We start from the raw sequence: 24,515 nt of genomic DNA, 5'->3' as shown, positions 1-24,515 counted from the left end.
CTGACCCTTGTACTTCGTTATATGGCCCCTCTTGGTGTGGCTGTCCCTCCCTTTGGGAACTGTGAGTAATATCTTTTCAAGGTCAGCCATCTCCCAATCTGTTGGCCTTGCCCTACCTGACTAAAAACAAAATCTCAGGGGGCTTCTGAGGAATAGAAATGACCTCCAGACCCTGACGGGGGAAGGGAGGGGTACGGTTCACCCATGGTCGCACCATTCATTCATGCATGCATTCATTCAGCAGGTATCGATGCAATGTCTACCATAAGCCAGCCTTTGGAGACCTAGCAGTTAACAAGGAGCCAAGCTTGGGGAGGGTCCATGTCAACACGGTGGGCTAGGGGTCCCATGGGGAAACGGAGAGAGCACAGGGGTGGGCCAAGTCCCAAGCACAGTGAGAGTACTGATTTGCATCCTGCCTTGTTTCAGTGGGGATGTCCTGTCTCGTTTCATTGAATTTCCTGCTACCAAATTTGATCTTCTCTCAGCTCCAGCCCAGCCCTGGGGAACCCTGGGGAACAGGCAGATGAGGGTCTCTCCTCTCCTACTTTCTCATCTCATGCCATCTCTGACTTCTGGTGCTGGAAGACCTCCCACTCAGTGAAGAGCTTACAACACTTTCACATCCAAGTACAAAAGGACTGAAAACAGTGACTTGTGTCCTTCTTTTAAAGTAACTGTCCTCTTATCCCCCCCAAACTGAAGATTATAGAAAAGATACGTATGTAATATATATGTTTCTCAGATCAAGGAGAGAACTACCCCCCAACCCCCACTTTTGAAGGACTCTGTAGGGTTTGGGGAGCCAGTTTTGAAAAGCCACTCTTCGTGGCTCCAGGAAACTCCCAGACTGTATGCATAGTGTATCTATGTTCATATGTACGTTTTGAGGATGAATGAAATTCTAGAGCTGCATTGCCCAGTACAGTGGCCACTAGTCACAGGTGGCTATTTAAATTCAAATGAAATTAAATTTTCAGTTCCTCAGTCATCCTGGCCACATCTTGAGTGTTCAGTAGCCACGTGTGGCTGTGATAGTGCAGACATAGAAGAGTGCCATAACCACAGAAAGTTCTATTGGACAGCACTGACCTAAAGATTTCGTCAGCCTTTCAAAGGCACCCATGAGCAGAAAATGTTAAGAGCCACTAAATCAAACCAGTGAAACTTCATTTAAGCAGCCAGAAGCTTCACTGGCAGTTGAGAGCTCAGCATTATGACAGAGGCTAGGAACAAGTCTGCCTTTGAGTAATATTTTAGCTCCAAAAATCCAACTCTAAAGGCTCTTAAAAGACAGCCAGATTTTATGCTTTGTGGTTTATCTCCTCCCTACCTTTTTGGAGAGAAATACTTGAATTCTAAAAATATTTGCTGTAAGAAAAGTGCTCTATTCCCCAGAACCTCTGTGCCCAGTGCGAGTCACAGTGGGAAGTAAGGGAAGATGGTCCAGTGACCTCGTCTCCTCTGATGTGTGTGATCTTTCTAGGTGGGCGAGGCAGTCTTGGAAAATGCCCGGCTCATGCTTCAGACAGAGAATATCCAGGCGGGTGCAGACGACTTTAAAGAGAGGTAACTTCTTCTTCTTTTTTTTTTTTTTTAAGTTTATTTATTTTGAGAAGGAGAAAGAGAGAGAGAGAGCAGAGGAGGGGGAAGGGCAGATAGAGAGAGGGGGGGAGCATCTCAAGCAGGCTTTGTGCTGTCAGTGCAGAGTCTGACATGGGCTCAATCCCACAAACTGTGAGACCGTGCCCTGAGCCAAAATCAAGAGTTAAACGTTTAACTGACGGAGCCACCCAGGTGCCCCGAGAGGTAACTTCTGCAGCAGGGGGACAGTCACTCTGCACCTTCAGACCACTGTGCAACTCGGGGACTGCTATTCCGAGGGTCTGCAGCGTTCCCTTCCAGCGGCACAGAAGGCTGGAGTGGGATAGTGGAAGCCCCAGGAGAATCCAGAGGAAAGATCGTCCAGTTCAAACCCTCCTTCTAGACACAAACCAGGTCCCCAGGGCTCAGAGACTTTGCCCAGTGTCACCTGGTTCAGGGCAGGGATTCTCAGACTGTAGTGTGCTTCAGAACCACCAGGAGGTCTTCTAGAAAACAGATGGCTATGCCCCACCCTCTGAATTTCTGACTCAGTAGTCTGGGGTGGGGCCCCAAATTTGCATTCCTAATGAGGTCCCCATGATGCTGATCCTGCTGGTCCTGGGACCACACGTGGAGAACAGCTGGTTTTGAGCAATGCTTCTCAATTGCAGCCACATGTCAGAATGACCTGGGCACTTAAAGCTGCCAACATGCAAGCTGCACAGACAGATGAAACCACCGTCCCTGGGGGTGGGTCCAGGCCTCAGTAGTTTTAACTCACCAGCCTTGAAAAACATCTTTTGAAGTCTAGTACAGTGTTTCCTAAAATATGGTGTGTAGACCACTGATGACGATCATTTTAAGCGATAGAAGGATAGACACTTTGTTTTTAATAGTTATGGATTTTTACAGTTACCTTCTATTTATGACTCATGAAACTGTTTTTCCACTATAGCTACTATAATTTATAGTACCAATTTAAAATGTATTTAATATAAAGAGCTTTTAAAGTTTACTGATTTAACATGTACTTTTTAAGTAGATAAATTTAAGGAACAATTTGAAGTACTAGTGACAGGAGAGAGATGCATTTAGGGCAAAGTCATGATGGTGCATGAGGTCTGTGGTTCGTGTTGGAGAAATGAAATGAAAAAGACCTTTCATTATGAACACAGTGATTTTGGGAATATTCTGCGGGGAAGGTGTTCTGGATGTTGGGCAATTAGATGGGTGATGGGATAGTTATTCAAGGAACATTTCCTTAAATTGATAAAGGCAAAGAGGAAAGGCATATAGTTGGGAGTCTTTGGGGAAGACAGTGACCCCACTGCCATTCTTGTCTTAGGATAGAAAGGGTATCGTGATGGAAAGGAAAATCGCTACCGTCTCCTCAGACCCAGAGTCATTTCCTTTCTCTAAGACCAGTCTTCACCATCTGATAAAAGGACCTCCACTAGTGGCCACTCTCGAGTCAAGGAAACTCAATCAGCTGGGGTTGCTGTTTTGGACAACACTGTGCTGGCCAAGGTCACAGAAGCACAAAAAAGTGAAGCCATCAGCTGGCCACTGACAGCTAACTGCACAGTTAGAGATGGATGCCAAGAGACATGAAACCATTTGTGCTACATTTAAGATAGAATTTAATTAGGTGTGAAGTTAAGTTAGGATGTAACCAAAATTTCATTCATTCATTCATTCATTCATTTGTTAATTCATTCATTTATTCATTATGCATTCGTACATTTCTTCATCCATCCATCCAACTGAGTAGCAGGGGCTTGGTCTGTTTTGTTCCCCAGTGTATTAATAGTGCCACGCACAAGATAGATGCCTGACAAATAGTTGTTAAATTAATGAATAAATGAATAAATTCAAGAAATGTTTGAATAGCTGCCCGGACCCTGGCCAGGTCCTGGGGATGAAGTAAATGGAACCTCGAGGAGCTCACGTTCAGTGTCAAAGACAGAGGAGTGAACAGATAGTAGCATCATGGGGTGGTTGTGCCATCACTGAGAAGAGCACAGGTGGGGTGGGGACATTTAGTCGGCCAGGGAGGGTTGACCAAAGAGGTGATGCCTGATTTGGGTCCTTTGCAGGAGTTGTGCAGGCCAATAAAGGAGACACAAATTTCCAGGCAGAGAGGGCAGTATGTGTTAAGGCAGGACACGAGAAAACATGGTGTATTCGTGGCCACCAAGTAGCTCATTGTAACTGGGGCATGTGGAGTGAAGAAAGGAGGGACAACCAATGGGGCTTGAAAATCAGGGAGAGACCAAATCCTGGAGTATCATGTCAGCCTACCAAAGAGCTCAGAGATGACCTGAGAGAAGAAGAGACCCATAGAAGGGATCTGAGCAGTGGCTCATCATGACTAGTCTTCAGCTTCAAAATTTCAGCTTTGTACTGGTGGAGAGGAGAAGCAGGGCAAACCAGCAAGAAGCAATGGGAGCAAAGGGGCTGGACCAGTGGAAGGGCAGAGTCTGTACTGGGAGCCATGGCTGGAAAGTAAGGTGAGATCAGATTACTTAGGGGCCAGAGGATAACACTTAAGGCTCTGAGCAGATGGTGACTGGATGTGGTTAAGGATGGTTCCTCTGGAGGCACTACTGTGGGTCAGTTGTGGGAAGACGATCAGAGGCTGTTACAGCTCAAGGTCTGCCTGGGACGGTGGCCATGAGCAGACTTGAGGGATGGGTCAAAGAAATCATTGGCAGGGGTTGATAATTATCTACATATGCAGCCTGAAAATAGAAGGCAAAGGTAAGTTTCAGGTGTTGAACTTGGGTAAGTGAGAAGATTTGCCATTCTCTCGACAAAAATAGAAAATTGTGGAAGCAAAGCTGGTCTAAATTCAAGGGTAGTAATGAGCTTGGCTTTGAGCAAGCAGAGCTGAGCTGAGCTGATGGAGCAGTTGTGGTGGGCCACTGAAGATGTCGGGCCAGAGTGGCCCACAGGTCAAGACAGGCACTTCTGGGCATCACCAACACAGAGATTCTATTTGATGACTTCAACATGGAAGGGGAAAGGAATAAAAGACAGTGAGAGAAAGCTGAAAGTTTAGCAGCAGCCTTGGGGATATCACAGATATGTGTCAAATTCTAAAGGGCTTCCAAACAAAGGTCTGTAGAGCACCTAAGACCTTCCATAATGCTGAGTGGCGCATATCCTGGGAAGGACCAGGTTCCCTGGAGAGATAAGCACAACAGGACTTTGGAGGCACACAGAGACTCTTCCAGCGGGGGTCAAAAGGGACCAATCCCAGTGCTATGGGTGGGTTTTCATTCCAGCTAGAAGGGCAAGACTCATTTCCAAAGGATTAAATGTTAATAAAAATACAGTACTTCCTAAAGAATACATTTGGGTAGAAAATCTAATCCCACATAGAGAGTACATAAAAATGCTTTAGAAACCAGCTCCTCAGGGGGTGATTCAAAGGTGCAGGTCCAACTCTGAGGAAAGGTCTCTAGCAGTATGCCACAGGGCTCTGTCCTTGGTTCCTTCATTTACTATTTTTAACCACAGGTGCATGAAAGCAGGTAGGGCAAAATGGCAGAAGATACAAAGCCAGGAGGGGTGGTGAAGAGAAAGATGACAGACAGAACTAGGAATCAAAATGATCCCCACACATTGGAACACTGGGCCAATGAAACTGAGAGAAGATATATGCGGATCCTCTCTTTGGGTTCAAATGCCAGGTGCACCCAGAAAGGACAAGGTAATTGGGCTTGTGAAAAATGCTCAGGGTCTCTAGTTGAGAGGACACCCAATATTAGTCAACAGCAAATACAGCTGGTCAAAATCAAATGAACAAACACACAAAAAAACAAACCCCCTCAAAGGAAACCTTAGGGCCCAGGGTGAATAGAACTGAAGGGTTTAAACAAAGGAGCAAACAGTCCCCCAGGACTTTGAATTGATCAGGGAACATCCGGAGTTTTACATTCCATTTTCTGTATCACATATTGAGAAGGACATGGACCAATTAGGGCATTTCTAATCATTCCACAAATCTATCTGAAGCCTGGAGGTGGGTACTAAGAATACAAAGACAGAAAGGTCATAGTCCCTGCCACGGATGATGAGGGACATGGAAACCAATTTGTATGAAGAACGGAAGAACCGGGAACGTTTAACCTGAGGAACAAAAGGCTTGGAGGGAGAGATGAGCGGGAAAGAAAGAGTGCTGTAAGAGACATTCTAAATATTTATAGGGCTGCCAGAAAGAAGGATTAGACTGACTTTGGGTACTCCAGAGAGTGGAACCCAGACTCTTACAGGAATGAAGGCTTAAGCTCTTTAAGGAAGAAATTTGTAATAATTACAGCTGTCCCAAAATGGAACGGTGGCCTTGATAGGTGATGAGTTCCCCATCACTGGAAGTAGTCAAGCAGAGACTACATGATCACCTATCAAGAATGCTATCGAGGCATTGTCACGGAGTGGGAGACATTTAGGAACCCTAAATGCCCTTAAAACTCTAAAGCCCTGAGATGCTTTCTTCAATGAGAAGTGTGAGCTTTCTCCATCCTATGGATGGGTGAAAGTAAGGTGTGAAATTTGGCTGATGGGGTACACCTGGGTGGAAGGCTGTGGAAGAAAAGGAGTTAACACTGGGGGAAACTGGCAAAGATGTTGAGTGGCTTTTAGAAAGAAGGTTCTGCGCAAACCAGAGATGGAAAGAACTCAGGGGGATTCTTAAAGACAGAGAACAAACTGAGGGTTGATGGAGGTGAGGTGGGTGAGGGGATGGGCTAAAGGGGTGATGGGAATTAAGAAGGGCACTTGTTGGGATGAGCACTGGGTGTCATATGTAAGTGATGAATCACTGATTTCTACTCCTGAACCAATATTGCACTGTATGTAAACTAGAATTTAAATAAAAACTTGGGGAAAAAAAGAAAGAACTTGGTGGTGGGAGGGGAGGGCACAGTTTCAGACTTGTGTCAGTGTGTGTGTGTGTGTGTGTGTGTGTGTGTGTGATTGTATAAGCTGCAAGTTTTTAAAACTCTGGATATTTTACATATAAATCCAGGTTTCCTCGTTTCTCTTGAAGAGAAAGGGCACACACCTTTCCACGCAGCAGCCTCCCCTTGCCTGAAGGGTGAGCCATCCTGTGTGTTCCTGTCCTGTCCCCACCTCTCCCTGCTTCCCAGACCTGGGCCTCGTCCCTCATCTATATTCCCCTCTTGGCCCCTGATGGCACTGGGGTTTGCAGCCACAGTTTTAAAATTTCACATGGGTTCTTTGGAGCAGAAATCATGCTTTTTATTTTGGGATCACTAGCACATAGCCTGGTACTTAGCAGACTCTCAGTCATGTCTGTGAAAAGATCCTCAAGGGAAAGGATGACAAATCACAATAATGGTGACAAGGCCAGATCCCCTTACCTGGATCTCAACTCCCGGAGAAGCTTTCCCTAGAGTTCTGTGCCTCCAGAGCCCCTGAGCCTGGCAGCCTGTGAAGCTGGGCCATCAGAAGTTGGCTGCAATCATTTTCATGATAATAAATCAACATCTAAGACTTGCATTAACAGTGCCCTCAAAGCTGTTGGAACAGTGACTTTTCACATCTGTTTGTCTATGACATAATTGGCCTATTGGTAACGTTTCTGATTATTTTCCCTTTTGGGTTGCCCACCTCTGCTCTTTACCTTCCTTTATCTGCAGATATGAAAATGAGCAGCCATTTCGAAAGGCAGCAGAAGAGGAAATTAACTCTCTGTATAAAGTCATCGATGAGGCTAATTTGACAAAAATGGATCTGGAGAGTCAAATAGAAAGCCTGAAAGAAGAACTTGGCTTTCTGTCAAGGGGCTATGAGGAGGTAGGTGGGGACCGGGGCAACGCTGGGTTGGCCACAGACCACAGGCACTCACCTGTCTGACGGAGGTTCACAACAGTGATGATGGCTCATCTCAGCCTCTCCCCGTCCCTTGCCCAGGGCTGCAGGGAAAATGCGGGTAAAATACCTTCAAATCCTTGTAGTGGGTAAGGTTACCCCGGGGAGTCTCAAATTCAAGTGGCTTTGAGACCAGGCTGGTACATAAATGGAGGAGACAGCAGGTCCACACCGGCGAGAGTGACAGAGTCTGTGTTGAACTGGAGAGAGCATCCTCTACCTCAAGGCACTGTATTTCACGTCTTTTTTTTTTTTTTTTTTTTTTTTTAGCACTGCATAGGACAAACAAGACAGCTCTGAAGGTAGATCCAAGCTGTGGTTTACACACACTCATTAATGAAATTAGGTCAGATGCTTGAGTGACAGGACTCAGTGGGACCTCCAACGGGGAAGCCCTCCAGTTCCCTGCGGAATGGCACTGACTCTAAACCACCTCACACAAGTCGCTGATCAGACACTTAAAGTGCTTTCAGTTGAAAAAGTCAAAACTCACTTAACCATGCTTCCATTGGGAAGTCCCTTCTTTTGTCCGACCTCATGCTGACCAGGAACCCAAAGCCCACTTCCTGTTCCTAGCTCAGTCGTTTGGTACCACTCCCCCCACCTCCAACCCTTGGAGACTCCAGAGTTACCTTTAAACCTCTTCCTGCCTACTGTGACTTTACGAAATCCATCAATTTCATCTTACTCTTGCTGCTTGCTCTGTTTGTGTTGTTATTTGGTTATTTATTTATTTTGACGTTTGCTTTGAGTGGGTCTGGGCTTGCGAAGACCAGCCTAAGAAATACGTCCTTGGGGAAGGAGACTATGGCACCGGTGCTGATGACAGGGTCAGGGACTTTGTCAGTCTCTGCGAAGCCCCACTTTTGGCAGTAGCAGAATGAGAAGCATAAGGATTACCCAACAGACCTGGGCTTATGCTGGCTCAACTTCTGTGTCCTTTCCTTCACCTCTGGAACTCACCTGAAGCGTCTATCGTCATTTGCAGGATGTGAAAGTGCTGTACAAACAGCTGGCAGGGTCTGAGCTGGAACAAATGGGTGTTCCCATTGGCACTGGTCTGGACGACATCCTCGAGACCATCAGAATCCACTGGGAGAGAGACGTGGAAAAGAACCGGGCAGAGGCAGGAGCCTTGCTCCAAGCCAAGGTGAGTGTGCTCCCCTCTGCCCTGTGCAGAAGGAGGCCAAGCAAAGGTGAAAAGCAGTCAACAAAGAAAAGAAGAAATGCAAGTTTCAATCTCATTAGACATAAAAGAAATGCAATTTAAGATGATAGCTGCTTACCTGTCTAAATGCAGAACATGTTTAACACTTAATGCCGACAAGTGTGTGGAGAAGTACGTTCTCCCCTATATTACTACTGAGGAGTACAAACTTGTATGACGTCGTTGAGTGAGGGAATTCACGATATGTGTTAAAAGTCTTGAAATGCCCCTACCTTCCAGTTGAATAATCTGGACACTTTCCTGAACAAATCATTGAAAACACAGATAAAGTTTACATCCAAACATACTCACTGAAGCATCCATTTAAAGAATGAAAAAAAACTGGGGTGCCTGGGTGGCTCAGTCAGTTAAGTGTTCAACTTCGGTTCAGGTCATGATCTCACAGTTCGTGAGTTCGAGCCCTGCGTCAGGCTCTGTGCTGACAGCTCGGAGCCTGGAGCCTGCTTCAGATTTGGTGTCTCCCTCTCTCTCTACCTCTTGCCTGCTCACACTGTTTCTCTCTCTTATTTAATGTTTAAATAAACATTTAAAAAAAAAGAATGAAAAAACTGGGTGAGGGGACACAGAAATGTTTAATAATAGGGGTAAGGCTAAGCCACAACCTAACCATGCAATGAAATTCCAGGAAGTTGTTAGAAATATTTATGAAGCATTTATAACAACACAGGAAATGCTCACATAATAAGGTAAAATGGGGGATACAAGAGTACAGAAGGGTATATGCCAGGAACCAATAAACTTTTTCTGGAAAGCACTAAATAATAAACATTAGACTTCCTGGGCCTGACAGTCTCTGTTGAAGCTATTCAATCCTGCCATGGTCCTGTGAAAGCGGCTGTAGACAAAAGGTAACAAATGAGCATGGCTGTGTTCCAATAAAACTTTATTTACAGAGACAAGAGGTGGGCTGGATTTACCTGTGGGCTGCAGTTTGCCAACCCCTGGTATATACAGTAGGGTGAAGCAATCAAACAAAGAAATGAGGCATCAGGGAAGAATTAGAAAGAAAACGCAAAAATGTGTTGGAGTTAGCAGCGGTTGTCTTTGAGGGAGGGGCCTATTTGACATGTTGAGATGGTTTTGCTCGCTTGTTTTTGACCACGGTGTTTTTAAAGTTTTTCTTAAATATTATGAGTTATATTCATGGAGGAAAACATCTTTTATTAAACCTCATAAATAATCAAGAAATTAACGAGAAAATAGAATGCATAGGGTTTCTTCTTCCCTTCTCCATCTCCCAGCCATGTATGACTTGGGGCATTTTGAGGCCCAGGATGAGAGGAACAGAAGGGAAAGAAAGGTGTGGAAAAGGTAAAATGAAAAATGAGATAGCTCATCTTTTGGAGAGAAGGCAAGTGGACTGCTCCTATGCTTTGAGTCACTGTTTGGTGGGACTCCATTCCAGCTGCATGGCGGGATTATTTCAGAGCATTTTCAAAAATGCTCATTTCCAGGTGCCATCAAAGACCATTCAAATCCGAAGAAGGAGAGGGTCTCTGTGATTTTTTTTTTAATTTTTTTTTCAACGTTTATTTATTTTTGGGACAGAGAGAGACAGAGCATGAACGGGCGAGAGGCAGAGAGAGAGGGAGACACAGAATCAGAAACAGGCTCCAGGCTCTGAGCCATCAGCCCAGAGCCCGACGCGGGGCTCGAACTCACGGACCGTGAGATCGTGACCTGGCCGAAGTCGGACGCTTAACCGACTGCGCCACCCAGGCGCCCCTCTGTGATTTTTTTTAAGCTCGCTGAATGTTTCTAATATACAGGAAGGCTGGAGAGCCACAAGAGTTTATAAAAGCTACTAAAAGAAAACCAGGAGGACGTTTTCTGTTCTTCTTTCTTCCCCCTATGGCCCCTCAATCCCCTGGCCCCTAAGTATCAACAGAAACCTCCAGATCAGGGTGTTCACCGATTCTGGACCCCCTAATGTTCTGCAGCCCAGGAAACATCTTTACTCCCCCATCTCTCTACCCCTTATCCCCTTTCAACACCCCTTTTCTTTCTAACCTTAATTCCATGGGCCAGGTCACTGCAAACATTTTTTATCGCAAATAGTGCCTACTAACTGCACAAAATGCAGCTCCCCACCTCCAACCAGGCCAGAGGTGCAACAACACAAAGGGAAAGTGAAACCAAACCACAGGTTTGATTTTGGTCCATTGCTTCTTTTTTAGAAGATCCATGAATATTTATAATCCAGGACCTTAGAGACCATCCCATTTCCTCATTTCAAAGGTGAGGAGACAGATCCAGAGAGGGCAGTGATGTCCTGAGGTCACACAGCTGGCTGGCAGCACCACTGTCCAGCTCTCCAGGCTCCCAGTCCAGGCACCTTTACTCCACACTGGGCTGTCATTCCTGCTTGGCTCTGTTCCCAAAGCAGAATCTCTGTGGTGTGCAACCCTGTTCTGTCCCAACCCTCCTGGGGCATACACCACACTGTAGTGATCATTTCTTCATTTGTTTGTTTGTTTGTTTGTTTGTTTATTGAAGAGGGGGGAAGGGCAGAGAGAGAGAGAGAGAGAGAGAGAATCCCAAGCAAGCTCCACACTGTCAGTGTGGAGCCAGACAAGGGTCTGGATCCACCAACCGTAAGATCATGACCTGAGCTGAAATCAAGAGCTGGAGGCTTAACCAACTGAGCCACCCAGGCACCCCTGTAGCAATTATTTCTTCAGGGAGGAGGGAAGGGGCATTGAATTCACAGAAATAAATCCTGCATAGTTTGAAAAGGAAAAAACTCCTGGCCATTATTATTCACCCTTCACACTCTTGAGAATCATTACCAACCCAACAGTAATTCAACCATTAATTCTGAACAGATTCATTAGTGTTTTTTTTAATAGAGTAATCTGAAAGCTGCATCTCAGAGAAAACAGACAGTACTTGTTTTCATTTGGCTAATGCTGCCTGGGCCTCTTGCAGAGAGGCGGAGCTCAGAAAATATTTGCAGAATGAGTGAATTCCTCTGATCATCAACAGAGATCAGAACTGACAGCCAGAAGTCCTCCAATAAATAGTTTTGTCAGTTGCTGTCATGCCCTTGGGGGCTGACATTTGCCCGTCCTGAGCATCTCCTGTCGGTTTCCTGGCAGCAAAGCATAAATGTGAAATGGCTTAGCACACACTCCTTTCAAAACCTTTTGCAGAGAGCATACAAACATGTATTTAATTACCTTTCAGCCTGGAAAGCCTGAAAATTAATTGACATGATTAATTTATGTCTTTGTTTAGGTTTCCCCAGAAACTGACCCTGAGACAAATATTAAAGTGGAAATGGTTTATCTGGAAGTTGGCCGGGGCGGGTGGGGAGTACAAAATACCGGTAGAGAAGGGAACCAACAAAGAACTCATTCTCCAACCAGCAGCCACTGTGGGAGACTGGACTCTGAAGCCACAGGGCTTCTGGGGAACGGTACAGAATACAAGAGAAGGGAAAGGCGAGGAAGCTGGGGTAGTAATACCATCCCCATCAGACATCTGGCATCTGCTAGCAGAGTGACCTTTCAAAGACTTCAGAGAAAGCTCTCCCAGGCAAAGAAGTATGGAATTTGGCAGTGGAATGGAAGCTGGGGAGAACAAACATGTTTCAGCCTGAGGGATAAAGGTGGATGCCATCAGCATCTGCTACCAGTTATCTGCTAACTCCTCCTAGTTTTAAATCAATAAAAGCTTATAAAGAGGTTATGGCTAGGTTCTCTCCAGCCACAGTCATGGATGTCAGGAACTTTGGCGGTCCAGTTTTTGGAACTTCTCAAATTGTATAACTCCATGTTTGGGGAGATCAGTTTGGTCCAGAAAATTTCTGGAGGGTCTTGCAGCCTGGCCCTTCCTTTGGTTTATTGTGGTTACCCACCTCAAGGTATTTGAGGATGTTCAGGGAACCACAGACAGCATGCCATACCACCCTCCAGACCTCCTGGCTAGCCATGGAATACGTCCCCCAGTCTGCAGCCCACAGGCCACCTTGGGAATATGGGGGGGCCACTATCATGCACCTCTTTCCTAGCATTCCTAATCTGAGATTTTCCATTCTGGAGCAAGCAAGACAGGCTCTGTTTTGCCTTCTTAACCACCCCCCTGGGGTCTCCACACCCTCACTCCTGGAAGCCTCATCCCTGCCCCCTGTTCACTGCAGCGGGAGGATATGGGCAATAACCAAAGGCTTACTCAATTACCAGCACAAGCTGGTGGGGTGGGGTGGGAGGTGCCACTGAGAGAGAACTCAGCTTCCTATTAATAGCTCCTGGGGGCCAGGAACCCCACAGCAAATGCTCCCACGCTACCTATTCTGATGGTGGTCTGCACTCGCCTCAGATCAGCTCAAGGCATTTGTGGTCAGGAACTTCATTGGAGCTCTAACCATCATGCCTCCCACAGTCAGGATGACAGATTGTGGAGACAGTAGAGAATGAAGAGAGGTGAACAGATTGAGATGAATTGTGAGGTTTCTGGTTATTGATGGTCTTAGGGCTGGAAGACACATTAGCAACTGACTAGAGCAGTGCCCTCTAATAGAAATTTCTGCAAAGATGGAACTGTTGTTGTATAATCTGTACATCTTTCCAGTATGGCAGCTACAGGCCACCTGTGCTTACTATGCTCTTGGAATGTGCCTCATACAACTGAGAAGCTGAACTTAAAAAAAAAAATTGTTAACATTTATTCATTTTTGAGAGACAGAGCGCCAGTGGGGTAGGAGCAGAGAGAGAGGGAGACAGAATCTGAAGCAGGCTCCTGGCTCTGAGCTGTCAGCACAGAGCCCGATGTGGGGCTTGAACTCACTGACCGCGAGATCATGACCTGAGCTGGAGTTGTGTGCTTAACCGACTGAGCCACCCAGGTGCCCCGAGAAGCTGAACTTTTAGTTTTATTTAATGTTTATTTAAATAGCTATGTGTGGCTAGTGGCTATCATATTGGACAACATAGGTCTAGATCTACCCATAGGAGACTAGAAACCTTGGATAACATGTCTACACATTACCCATATTCACAAATAATAATTTATCCTGAAAGGGCAAATATTTTGTATAGGCTGCCATGTCAACACATTCCCTTTGCTTGCTTGTACAAAAGTGAATATTTTCTAGACTATATGAAATTGGATTGAAATGGGTTTCTGCTAGTCACCTGGGGTCACTGACTCTAGATGGCAAGATAGCCAACTGGGAGAGTCCCTTTGAAGGAGGACAGAAACAGCAGAACCCCTAAGAGCATCTGCAATCTAGGAGACCCTGTGTGTTGATGAGTTGGCTATAATCCTGATGCCTCTTCAGTGAAATAAGCCATGTTTTATTCTGATGCGCTCACTACAAGCACTGAGGGGGAGTGTCACAGGAAGAGCTTTGGGCCCAGCTTGTTTTTCTTTCTTTTTTTTTTTTTTTTGATTACTTTTATTTTATTTAAGCATTTTTGATATGTAATACCTTCACTTGCTTCAAAATTCAAAATGTGCAAAATGACATACAGTTCTTTTCTACTGGGTCGGTCAATGTTATCCTTATACTATGAGTCCTTTCAGAGATATTTTATCCAGATACAAGGGAATACGTATATATTCTCTTTCTCTTTACACAAATAGTAGTATTCATGCTTTTTAGATGCATGATATTATACCACAGGGGGCAGCAAACTATGGCCCACAGCCAAATCTGACCTACTGCCTGTATTTTGCAAAGAAGCTTTATTGGAACACAGCCATGCTCCTTCATTTACATATTGTCTATGGCTGCATTTGCATACACTAGTAGAGGCGAAAAATTGCATTAGAGGCCATATGGTCTGTTAAGCCTAAAATATTTACTCTCTGGCCTTCTACAGAAAAAAATTCCCAACCCCTGTTCTAGCTAGTGGATATCCCAGGATTTATTTAATGCCCTGCTGATGAATATTAAGGTGGCTTCCAATCTTTTGCTTTTATAAGATGAGTCACTAACTACGTATGTCCCTCACTTCCCAAGATGGAAATACATCTACTGAATAAATTCCTAGATGTGGAATGGCTGGGTCAAAAATTATGCACATTGGTAATTTTGATAAATGTTGTCGAATTACCCTAGGTAAAGGGTGTAACAATTTACGTTCTCCTCAGAAATGTTTGAGAGTGACCATTTCCCCATATCCTCGCCAATACTGTGAGTTCTCATACCTTGTGATCTTTGTCAATATTATAGGTAAAACATGGTTTCTCGGTGCAGTTTTATTTTGCATTTCTCATATTATAAGGTAGGTGGAACATCTCTTTACATGCTGAATTTCAGCCATATTTGCTCTCATGTATACTATCAGATCATACCTTTTACCCATTTTTGTTAGGTCTTGGACTTTTTTTTTTAATGTTTATTTTTGAGAGAGAGAGACAGACAGAGCATGAGTGAGGGTGGGGCAGAGAGAGAGGGAGCAGGCTCCAGGCTCTGAGTTGTCAGTACAGAGCCCAACACAGGGCTCGAACCCATGAACCAGGAGATCATGACCTGAGCCAAAGTTGGATACTTAACCGACCGAGCCACCCAGGCACCCCAGTCTTGGACTTTTTATTATTGGTTTGTAGTGACTCTTTGTACGTTAGAAAAGTTCATCCTCTCCCTGCAATAAGTTATAAATGTGTTCTCAGCTTGTCAATTGTCTTTTTACTTAATTTGTGGTAGTTCCAGCTAGCTTTCAAAAGGTATTGTTAGCCAGTAAGGCAGGGTTACTAGAGGAGCCAGGAGACCACGATTTGGTTCCTGTCACTGTGTGGTACAGTAGTGTAGCCTGGCTGGTCTGGCCGGGGGACAGGTCGGGGGAATCAGAGTAGTTGTTAGAAGGGAAAATAAAGAGACCGTCTCATTGAGGTAGGCACTGGCCACTTTCACCTGTTCTTTACCCTACCAAGTATAACGTGTATACTGCAGAGGGCACTCCTAGACCCTCACCATCCACACTGTGTTTCCAACCTCATAACTGGTCAACGACCAATATTTGAGTGACTCTCTAGATAGAGGATCACCCAACATTGTAAGCTCCTCCTCATACATTCTACCAAGAAATCTTCACTCACTCACTCACTCAGACTCCATTTGTTAAACACAGACCAGGTGCTTGGTGCTGTGGGCACAAAGTCCCTGGCCCGTCCCTGGCCACCTGATTCTGTGGTCTCAAAATATCTTAGATATTTCTCAGTGGTAGCTCTTCCCCATGAAAAGTATAGGGACCTTGTTTCTAAAATAAGACCCTTGCAAAGATGAAACAGCTCCAATCCCTGATAAATTAAAGTAGTACGGTTTTCATTCAACACGTGTTAATCTCCAAGAAGAGACAGAGCAGAGGATTTCCTTCTTAGGAATGGGATGGTCTCCATGAACCAGAAGAAAAATACTATCATTTAGACTTCTCCAACAATTGCTTTAAGAAGAAAAACATACTTTTCATACTTTTACACTCACTGCCAAGCCTCTTCTGCCACTTTCCTCAGCGGGACGTGCTTTACTGATGGCCAAGGGGCCGCAAGACCACAAAGCCACGTGCTCCTCGCTGTGCCCTTTGCCAGTTTCCACTGAGACTGGGAATTGGTCCTATAGCCTTAAGTGAGCAGCTTCAACAGCCAGGTGGCTCTTGTGTAAATTCAAGGAGAAACCTGGCTTAGCCTCGCCAGGCCAGCTCTCCTGCCAACACTGAAGTTTCACCGAGCGAGACACGTATTTCTTTTTAGTTCCCACACAGGAGAACTCATGTCTCAGGTAAAGACTGGATAGCATCCAGCCTTCTCCCAAATAAATCCTACATCTGGCTGGATAGGTCAGGGGTGTGTATGCTGCTTATCAAAAGCTATCCTTAGCTAAATACCATTTATATGACACCGCAGGACTATAAAGTGACTTATAGTCATTATAATAATGATAGCTAATCCTCCTAATGAAAAGGAGATGTGATTTAATTCCACTGCTGGTAGACCCTCCTCTTCTGTAGTCCCTAGAATGTGCCTAGGACACATTGTAGACCTTTAGTAAATGTTGCCGAGCATGTCCTAGGTGTAAAAAACCATGTTAGGTCACCAGGGCAGACAGAGGAGTCAGTGAGAAGTTGTCCACTCACGCAAGGTACCTACAATCTAGTGTGAGGTTGGCTGAGTGCATGTGGGAGGCAATGGAGAGAAAGACCATTCTTCTAGGGGCACCTGGGTGGCTCAGTCGGTTAAGCGTTCAACATCGGCTCCAGTCATGATCTCTCAGTTCGTGAGTTCGAGCCCCACATCGGGCTCTGTACTGATACCTCAGAGCCTGGAGTCTGCTTCAGGTTGTGTGTTTCCCTTTCTCTCTGCTCCTCTCCCACTCGTACTCTGTCTCTGTCTGTCTCTCTCAAAAGTAAATAAAACATTTTTAAAACGAAGAAAAAGACTTCCGCAAGGCAGAATGCAATGTGTCATGAAGGCATTGCCAACAGAGCATTTACCAAGTATCAGCGGTGTTCTGAGCACCTCACAGGCTTATTCTTATTTCGTGTTCCCATGATGAGATAAGTATTGAAATATTATCCATTTTACAGAGGAGGGAACTAAGGAAGGCCCAGAGAGGTTAGTAACTTACCCAAGAATACACAGTTACAAAGCGGCAGAACTGAGATTCAAACCACACATTCTGACTCCAGTATCAACATTCTTAACAGCTAGGTTGACCTGGACAGATCACATGGGGTGGGAGTGGGGGTGTCTTGATTCATTTTCTTAGAAATGAGCAAGTGACATCTTGTGGAAAGTGAGGTTGAGAAGCCTTTGTCTTGAGGGTCCAAAAGGGTATGCCAGACTCTTGTCATGATCTTTCCAAATCATGTTTCTGTGTCCTGCCCCCACATGGGATAAGATTCCTCTGTGATAGAAGATCGGGAACCCCGGTATCTTCAAGGACTCCATTGCTTTCCCTTTCTCCTCGATAGTGAACATAATGAGGTTAGTGTGACCCCGTGAGATCCAAGAGGCTTGAGAGCAAGGCGGTTAGCTGTACTCTGAAGCAGAGCAAGGCTTTTGTAAAGCTGTTTTTCACCAGCTGCAAAAAGAGAGAGCTCCAGTGATTTGCTGAAATCCACACAGCACCTGCTGGGAAAAGGCAGATTGCACATTTCCACGTCTGAGCGCTCATCTTGGATACATGTTCTGCTAAGAACACGCCTGCATAGCAGAGGGCTGGGTTAGGAGATGGCCCTTTTCGCCCTCCATTTGGAGACTCTCAGAGACTTCATTCTGACTCACTCCAAAGCATGCTTGCTGTTCTTTCTCACACCCATCTTACATGTGCAATAACATGCAAAATTTAAAATTTAAAACGATTTTTTTTTAATGTTTATTTATTTTTGAAAGAGACAGAGACAGAGCATGAGAGGGTTTGGGGCAGAGAGAGAGGGAGTCACAGAATCCGAAGCAGGCCCCAGGCCCTGAGCTGTCAGCACAAAGCCTGACGTGGAGCTCGAACTAACGAGCTGCGAGATCATGACCTGAGCCACTTAAACAACTGAGCCACCCAGGTGCCCCCTTAATTTAAATTAAATTTTTTTTTTTTTTTTTTTTTTTTGCCAGGGCACCTGGGTGGCTCAGTTGGTTAAACGTCTAACTTCAGCTCAGGTCATGATCTCACGGTTTGTGAGTTTAAGCTCCACATCAGGCTCTCTGCTGTCAGCACAGGGCCCACTTTGGATCCTCTGTCCCCTTCTCTGCCCCTCCCCCCCCTCCACACTTGCTCGTTCTCTCTCTCTCTCTCTCTCTCAAAAATAAATAAACGCTAAAAAAATTTTTAAGAAATCTTTTGCCAGTTTTCAAAATGTCAATATACTCTCCTGTCCCAGAAATATAGATGGAGTGCAAACATGGGAGCCTTCTCCTGCACAGTAGAGCCAAGATTTCAAGCTGGTTTGAAAGCCTGGGGACCAACATATTTGAATCTCATTACACATCCTAGCAACTGCACTGAGCAACAAAACAGAGCCCTATGTTCCTATCCTCAGGGTCTAGACTGACACACCTACTGTTTGGTCTGTGAGGAGAAATCTGGAAGCATTGGATTGAAATGGAAATAGAAGTAAAGTAATTATTAATCAGAAAGCGTAACTCCAAAAAGCAATTGGAGAGAACAGGTAATACTTTTAGGTGAGTTAAAGCAGTTAACTGTCCCCAAATGAAGGGTAAGTATTACTTGTGGTAAGCTGTTTTGAGAAGGTATTGGGCATGATATAAAATGATACTGAAACCCATAGTAAGCAAGTTAATTTATTTTTCTCTTTCCATATTAATTAAACTGTATAAGAAAGTTTCCATTTGCTGCTGGTAGGTCATTAACACTTCCCCTGTACTTATTTTTTTAAGCTTATTTATTTATTTTGAGACAGAGAGAGAGAGAGAGAGAGCACACGCAAGTAGGGGAGGGGCAGAGAGAAGGAGAGAGAATCCCAAGCAGGCTGTGCCCTGTGAGTGCAAAGCCCAACTCAGGGCTTGACCCCGTGAACTGTGAGATCATGACCTGAGCCAAAATCAAGAGTTGAACACTTAATGAGCCACCCAGGTACCCCGACACTTCTCTTACATTATTAATTTCAACTTCCAATGAAGAGAAAGCAGGGTTTGGCACTTAGCAACCTGACAACCAAAATTTGCTCCATTTTTAAAATTTTTTAATGTGATTAATTTTTCAACTATCTTTTGTCTGTGACAAGTGACACAGCTTTAGCAGTTTCTGTAGCAATCTAGAACTTTGCTTCCATGAACCAGGCATCACATGGCAGTTTTTTTATTTTAACTTTATTTATTTTGAGAAAGAGAGGGGCAATCAGGGATCCCACGAACTGTGAAATCGTGACCTGAGCCAAAAATCACATGGGACTTTTAAATGCAGGTTCCCAGGCCAGCTCAGCTCTCCTGAATCAGAATCTACGTTTTCACAAGCCCCCCTAGATGATTCTGATGTGCACAAAATTTGAGAAATTATCTACAGTTTCCATTTTGAACACATTTCTTTATAAAGAAAAAATGAATTGATTTAAATAAAAATTGTTTAAATCAGTATTCAGATATGTGCAAAACCATGCTGCTTGTGGAAACACTTGGATAAAGTGTTCATCCCCTCAAAGACCAGTGTGAAACTCTGAATACAAACCACCTACTGCCTGAGTTGAGAGGAGGGCAGATCATATGGGGGACTATGAGAGCCTGGGCCAGCAGATTCACCCCAGACCCACCCACCTAGGCTTTGAAACTTGCCCTCCAAAGGACCTGATTTCCACCCATCTCCATTTCTTACCCAGGATGTGCTGGTCATGTTTCACACCTGCTCTCTGGAGGGGGTAGACATAAGCATGTGTATTTATGTGCTAGTCAGATTTCACAGTACCATTAAAAAGTAACAGAGAAGTTTCTGTTGATGTTTTCTTTATATAATTTTAGAGATAACATTAATTTTTTTTTAAATTTAAATCCAACTTAGTTAACATATAGTATAATAATTTCAGGAATAGAATTTAGTGATTCATCACCTACATATAACCCCCAGTGCTCATCCCAGCAATTGCCCTCCTTAATGCCCATCACCCATTTAGCCCATCTCCCCCACCCAACACCCTGCCAACAACCCTCAGTTTGTTCTCTGTATTCAAGAGTCTCTTAAAGTTTGCCTCCCTCTCTGTTTTTATCTTATTTTCCTTCTCTTCCCCTATGTTCACTTGTTTTGTTTCTTAAATCTCATATATGAGTGAAATCATATTTATCTTTCTCTGACTGACTTATTTCCCTTAGCATAATACACTCTAGTTCCATCCACATTGTTGCAAATGGCAGGATTTCATTCTTTTTGATCACTGAGTAATATTATATTTTGTATATATATATGTAAATATATACACACACACACACACACACACACACACACACACCGCATCTTTATCATTCATCAGTCGATGGACATTTGGGCTCTTTCCATACTTTGGCTATTATCAATAATGTTGCCATAAACATTGGGGTGCATGTGCCCCTTAGAATCAGCATTTTTGTATCCTTTGGATAAATACCTAGTAGTACAATTGCTGGATCGTAGAGTAGTTCTATTTTAAACTTTTTGAGGAAGCTCCATACTGTTTTCCAGAGTGGCTGCACCAGTTTGCATTCCCAGCAGCAGTGTAAAAGGGTTCCTCTTTCTCCGCATCCTCGCCAACATCTGCTGTTGCCTGAGTTGTTAATTTTAGCCGTTCTGACAGATGTGAGGTGATAAGAGATAACATAAATTTTAAGATAAAATACTCACTTTGCTTTTCCATTTGCACCTATACCTTCAGTGTGACTTGCCAAAATCTTGCAAAATCTGCCAATTGTTTTTATAATTCTGTCATCAACAATGTCACAAAATCAGATTACAAAATATGCTTGATTATTAATATCCCATTAAGCAAAAAGTCACTCATGTCAAAGATAAATGAGGATAGTTCTCATGAATTTTCGGTTGATATTTCCATTGGCCTTAATGAGTCCTTTCATCAATGATATGAGTAACTTCTTTGCAAATCAGATAATAGTTTGTAAATATTGGGAAAATACTCCCTCTAATGTTTTTGCTACTCCTTTTTTTTAATGTTTATGTATTTTTGAGAGAGACAAAGACAGAGTGTGAGTGGGGGAGGGGCATAGAGAGAGGGAGACACAGAATCGGAAGCAGGCTCCAGGCTCTGAGCTGTCAGCACAGAACCCGATGAGGGGCTCCAACCCCGGAATGTGAGATCATGACCTGAGCTGAAGTCAGATGCTTAACCGACTGAGCCCCCCAGGCGCCCCTGTTTTTGCTATTCTTTTTTTTTTTTAATGTTTATTTATTTTTGAGACAGAGAGAGACAGAGCATGAGCAGGGAAGGGGCAGAGAGAGAGGGAGACACAAAATGTGAAGCAGGCTCCAGGCTCTGAGCTGTCAGCACAGAGCCTGACGCGGGGCTCGAACTCATGAACTGTGAGATCGTGACCTGAGCCAAAGTCCGACGCTTAACCGACTGAGCCACCCAGGCGCCCCTGTTTTTGCTATTCTTAATGCAACGGCTACAGACATGACCCAACTTAAAGTTTAATCTGCATTATTAACATTTCCTTAAGTCTAGATAGTCAGCAAAACAATAATTCAACCCCTGATTTGTGGTGTTTACCAATTTCCATGAGGTAAATACTCTCATGGCTGATTTCAAACTCCTAACTTGATGTAAATGAGCACAGAGTTTGAAAGACATACTCAGAGGTCCATTAAATGTTATTCCCACCACACAGGTACCATCAATATAAAGACCATGGATGGCACAGATAATGATAAAATGTAAACAAATTAGCAAGTGATGTGTTTGGAGTATTTGTTACCATTTTAATAAAACTTAATTAAGTGTAAGTTGATGCAATTTAATTTTTAATGATGGCGGTGTTTACCAACCAGCTTACAAACATCCTGAGAATTTAACACTCAGCTCCTGTGAGGGGTCAGGGGCCGACTCCAGCTCCCGGCTGCCCCTGGCCGCTCTGTGCCCCTGCACCGCCAGACTCCATTTGTCTGCCAGAGCACCACCCTCCCACTGCCCACCCAGCCACACGGCCTACATGGTCAAGTCCCAACCGGAAAGAGACAGAGAAAAATAGGGCAACCCATCGCAGGAGGGCTTGGCAGACCACAAAGATGTTTTAGAGTGGTCCACCTTCACTTTGGGTGAAGGCAACTCTGCTTTCAGGAGCCTTGATGGGTTGGTGGAAACAGCAGCACTCAGTACTGGTTAAGAGCACAGGTCTGGCATCTGTCTCTACACTGGAGCCCAGCTCTGCCCTCCTAGGACATACGATTTTGAGTAAATAGCCCAGTCTCTCAGTGCCTCAGTTCCTCATGTAAAATAGGAATACCAATGACACTTGTTTCATAGGGTCGTGAAGATTAAGTGAAATAATGGACTTAACCCTGTTAATGAAGCGCTTGGCACAGTTAAGTGCTTAACGCCTATGAGTTATCATTAGTAGTATCCAACCCACAATATCTTTTACAAACTCATTTATTGGCTAATAGTACTCTTTACATATATAGAGAATATATGCTGTCACTATTTGCATGCTTTTAAGGTTCTAAAAGTTTCCACATGCATAACCTGATGGAAGCCTCAGAGTGACCCCTAGAGATAGTCATATGATTATCATTCTCCACTCACTGTCATCTGCATTCTGTGGGTATGGACGGGGCTCAGAGAGGCTGAATGACAGTCCAGGGACACACAGCCATGCACTGACCAGTCAGAGCTGGGCCCACAGCTTCCATTCTCCTTCAGCCGATCCCAGAATTTTTTTTTAATGTTTATTTATTTATTTTGAGAGAGAGAACATGAGCAGGGGAAGGGCAGCGAGAGAGAGGGAGAGAGAGAATTCCAAGCAAGCTCCATGCCATCAGCACAGAGCCAAACGCAGGGCTCAAACCCACAATCCGTGAGATCATGACCTGTGCTGAAATCTGGAGGCAACAGAGCCATTCAGGCTCCCAATCCCAGAACTTTCTTTTTTTTTTTTTAATTTTTTTTTAACCTTTATTTATTTTTGAGACAGAGAGAGACAGAGCATGAATGGGGGAGGGTCAGAGAGAGGGAGACAGAATCTGAAGGAGGCTCCAGGCTCTGAGCTGTCAGCACAGAGCCCGACATGGGGCTTGAACCCACAGACCGCGAGATCACGACCTGAGGTGAAGTCAGATGCTTAACCGACTGAGCCACCCAGGCGCCCCTCCCAGACCTTTCTTTAATGGGTGTTTTTGTTGAGGTCTTTATAGCCCTCACACAGAAAGAACTACTCCTGAGATATGAGCCCTCTGACCTGGGTGTTCTTAGTTAGTCAGTTAGATTGGGCTATTTTTGCATAACCCTATAAATAAGTATTCAGATGTAGTAAAAATGGCCAACCCAGCCAGCCAGTAACCTAGGAGAGAAAACAGGTGTTTTCTCCCATATCACTGGCTCAGAGATAACCCTTCGACTACTCTCAGATGAATGAAGGTGACCTCTAGTTTTCCCTGTTCTCCAGCACAAAGAAAAGGGGAGCGATGACCTACTCCACTGAAAGTATGGGGAAGAACCAGACTATGTCCATCTCGCTCAGGGAGAAATTTCGAAACACAGACCTTCCCCCTGTGTTCACAATTGTGGCCAGACTGCTTTTTATGAGGAAACAGGGGCTGTGAGAGAAGTTGGAGTGCTCCTCGTCTGAAGCAGATGTGGGGATAGTTGGCACTACCTTACGGTACTGGACAGAGTTAGAAGTTCTCTGAAGGGCAATTTGGCAACGTTACTCAAAATGATAAATGCATGCCCTTTGACTCAGCAGTTCCACTGCAAGGATTTACCCCCTCGGAGATACGCCCGTGTGGAAAACGAGGGTTATAAAGCCATTCTTCACACCATTGTTTATAACAGGCAAAGACTGGCAACAAAGTGCTCATCGGTGCAAGGGCTTCTAAATAATTAAGGTGCTTCCAAACAAGGCAATACTATGGAGCCGTTTAAAAGAATGTAATTGAGGGGTGCCTGGTGGCTCAGGCGGTTAAGCATCTGACCTCTGCCTAGGTCGTGATCTCAAGGTTCATGAGTTCCAGCCCCGCGTGACAGCCCCTGCTGACAGCTCAGAGCCTGAAGCCTGCTTCAGATTCTGTGCCTCCATCTCTCTCTGCCCCTTCCCCACTCACACTCTCTCCCTCTCTCTCAAAAATAAACACCCCCCCAAAAAAAATTTTGTTAATAAAAGAATGTAATTGATCTATATATACTGGTAGAAAATATTTTCTAAGATATATTAA

General features: G+C 44.5%; 1 protein-coding gene across 1 annotated transcript in view; it reads left to right on the top strand.

Moving 5' to 3' along the window:
• BFSP2 (beaded filament structural protein 2) overlaps nucleotides 1-24,515 on the top strand; it is a 68,953-nt gene that overhangs the window by 34,253 nt on the left and 10,185 nt on the right. Inside the window, exons 2-4 of the mRNA XM_043595385.1 lie at nucleotides 1,487-1,569; nucleotides 7,251-7,407; nucleotides 8,471-8,632. Coding sequence (XP_043451320.1) covers nucleotides 1,487-1,569; nucleotides 7,251-7,407; nucleotides 8,471-8,632 — 402 coding nt within the window. The remainder of the gene's footprint in view (nucleotides 1-1,486; nucleotides 1,570-7,250; nucleotides 7,408-8,470; nucleotides 8,633-24,515) is intronic.

This window comes from Prionailurus bengalensis, chromosome C2, assembly GCF_016509475.1.
Source record: "Prionailurus bengalensis isolate Pbe53 chromosome C2, Fcat_Pben_1.1_paternal_pri, whole genome shotgun sequence".
Classification (NCBI taxonomy): Eukaryota; Metazoa; Chordata; class Mammalia; order Carnivora; family Felidae; genus Prionailurus; species Prionailurus bengalensis.
The sequence above is the reverse complement of the archived record's forward strand: the minus strand, read 5'-3'. Positions and strand labels throughout refer to the sequence as shown.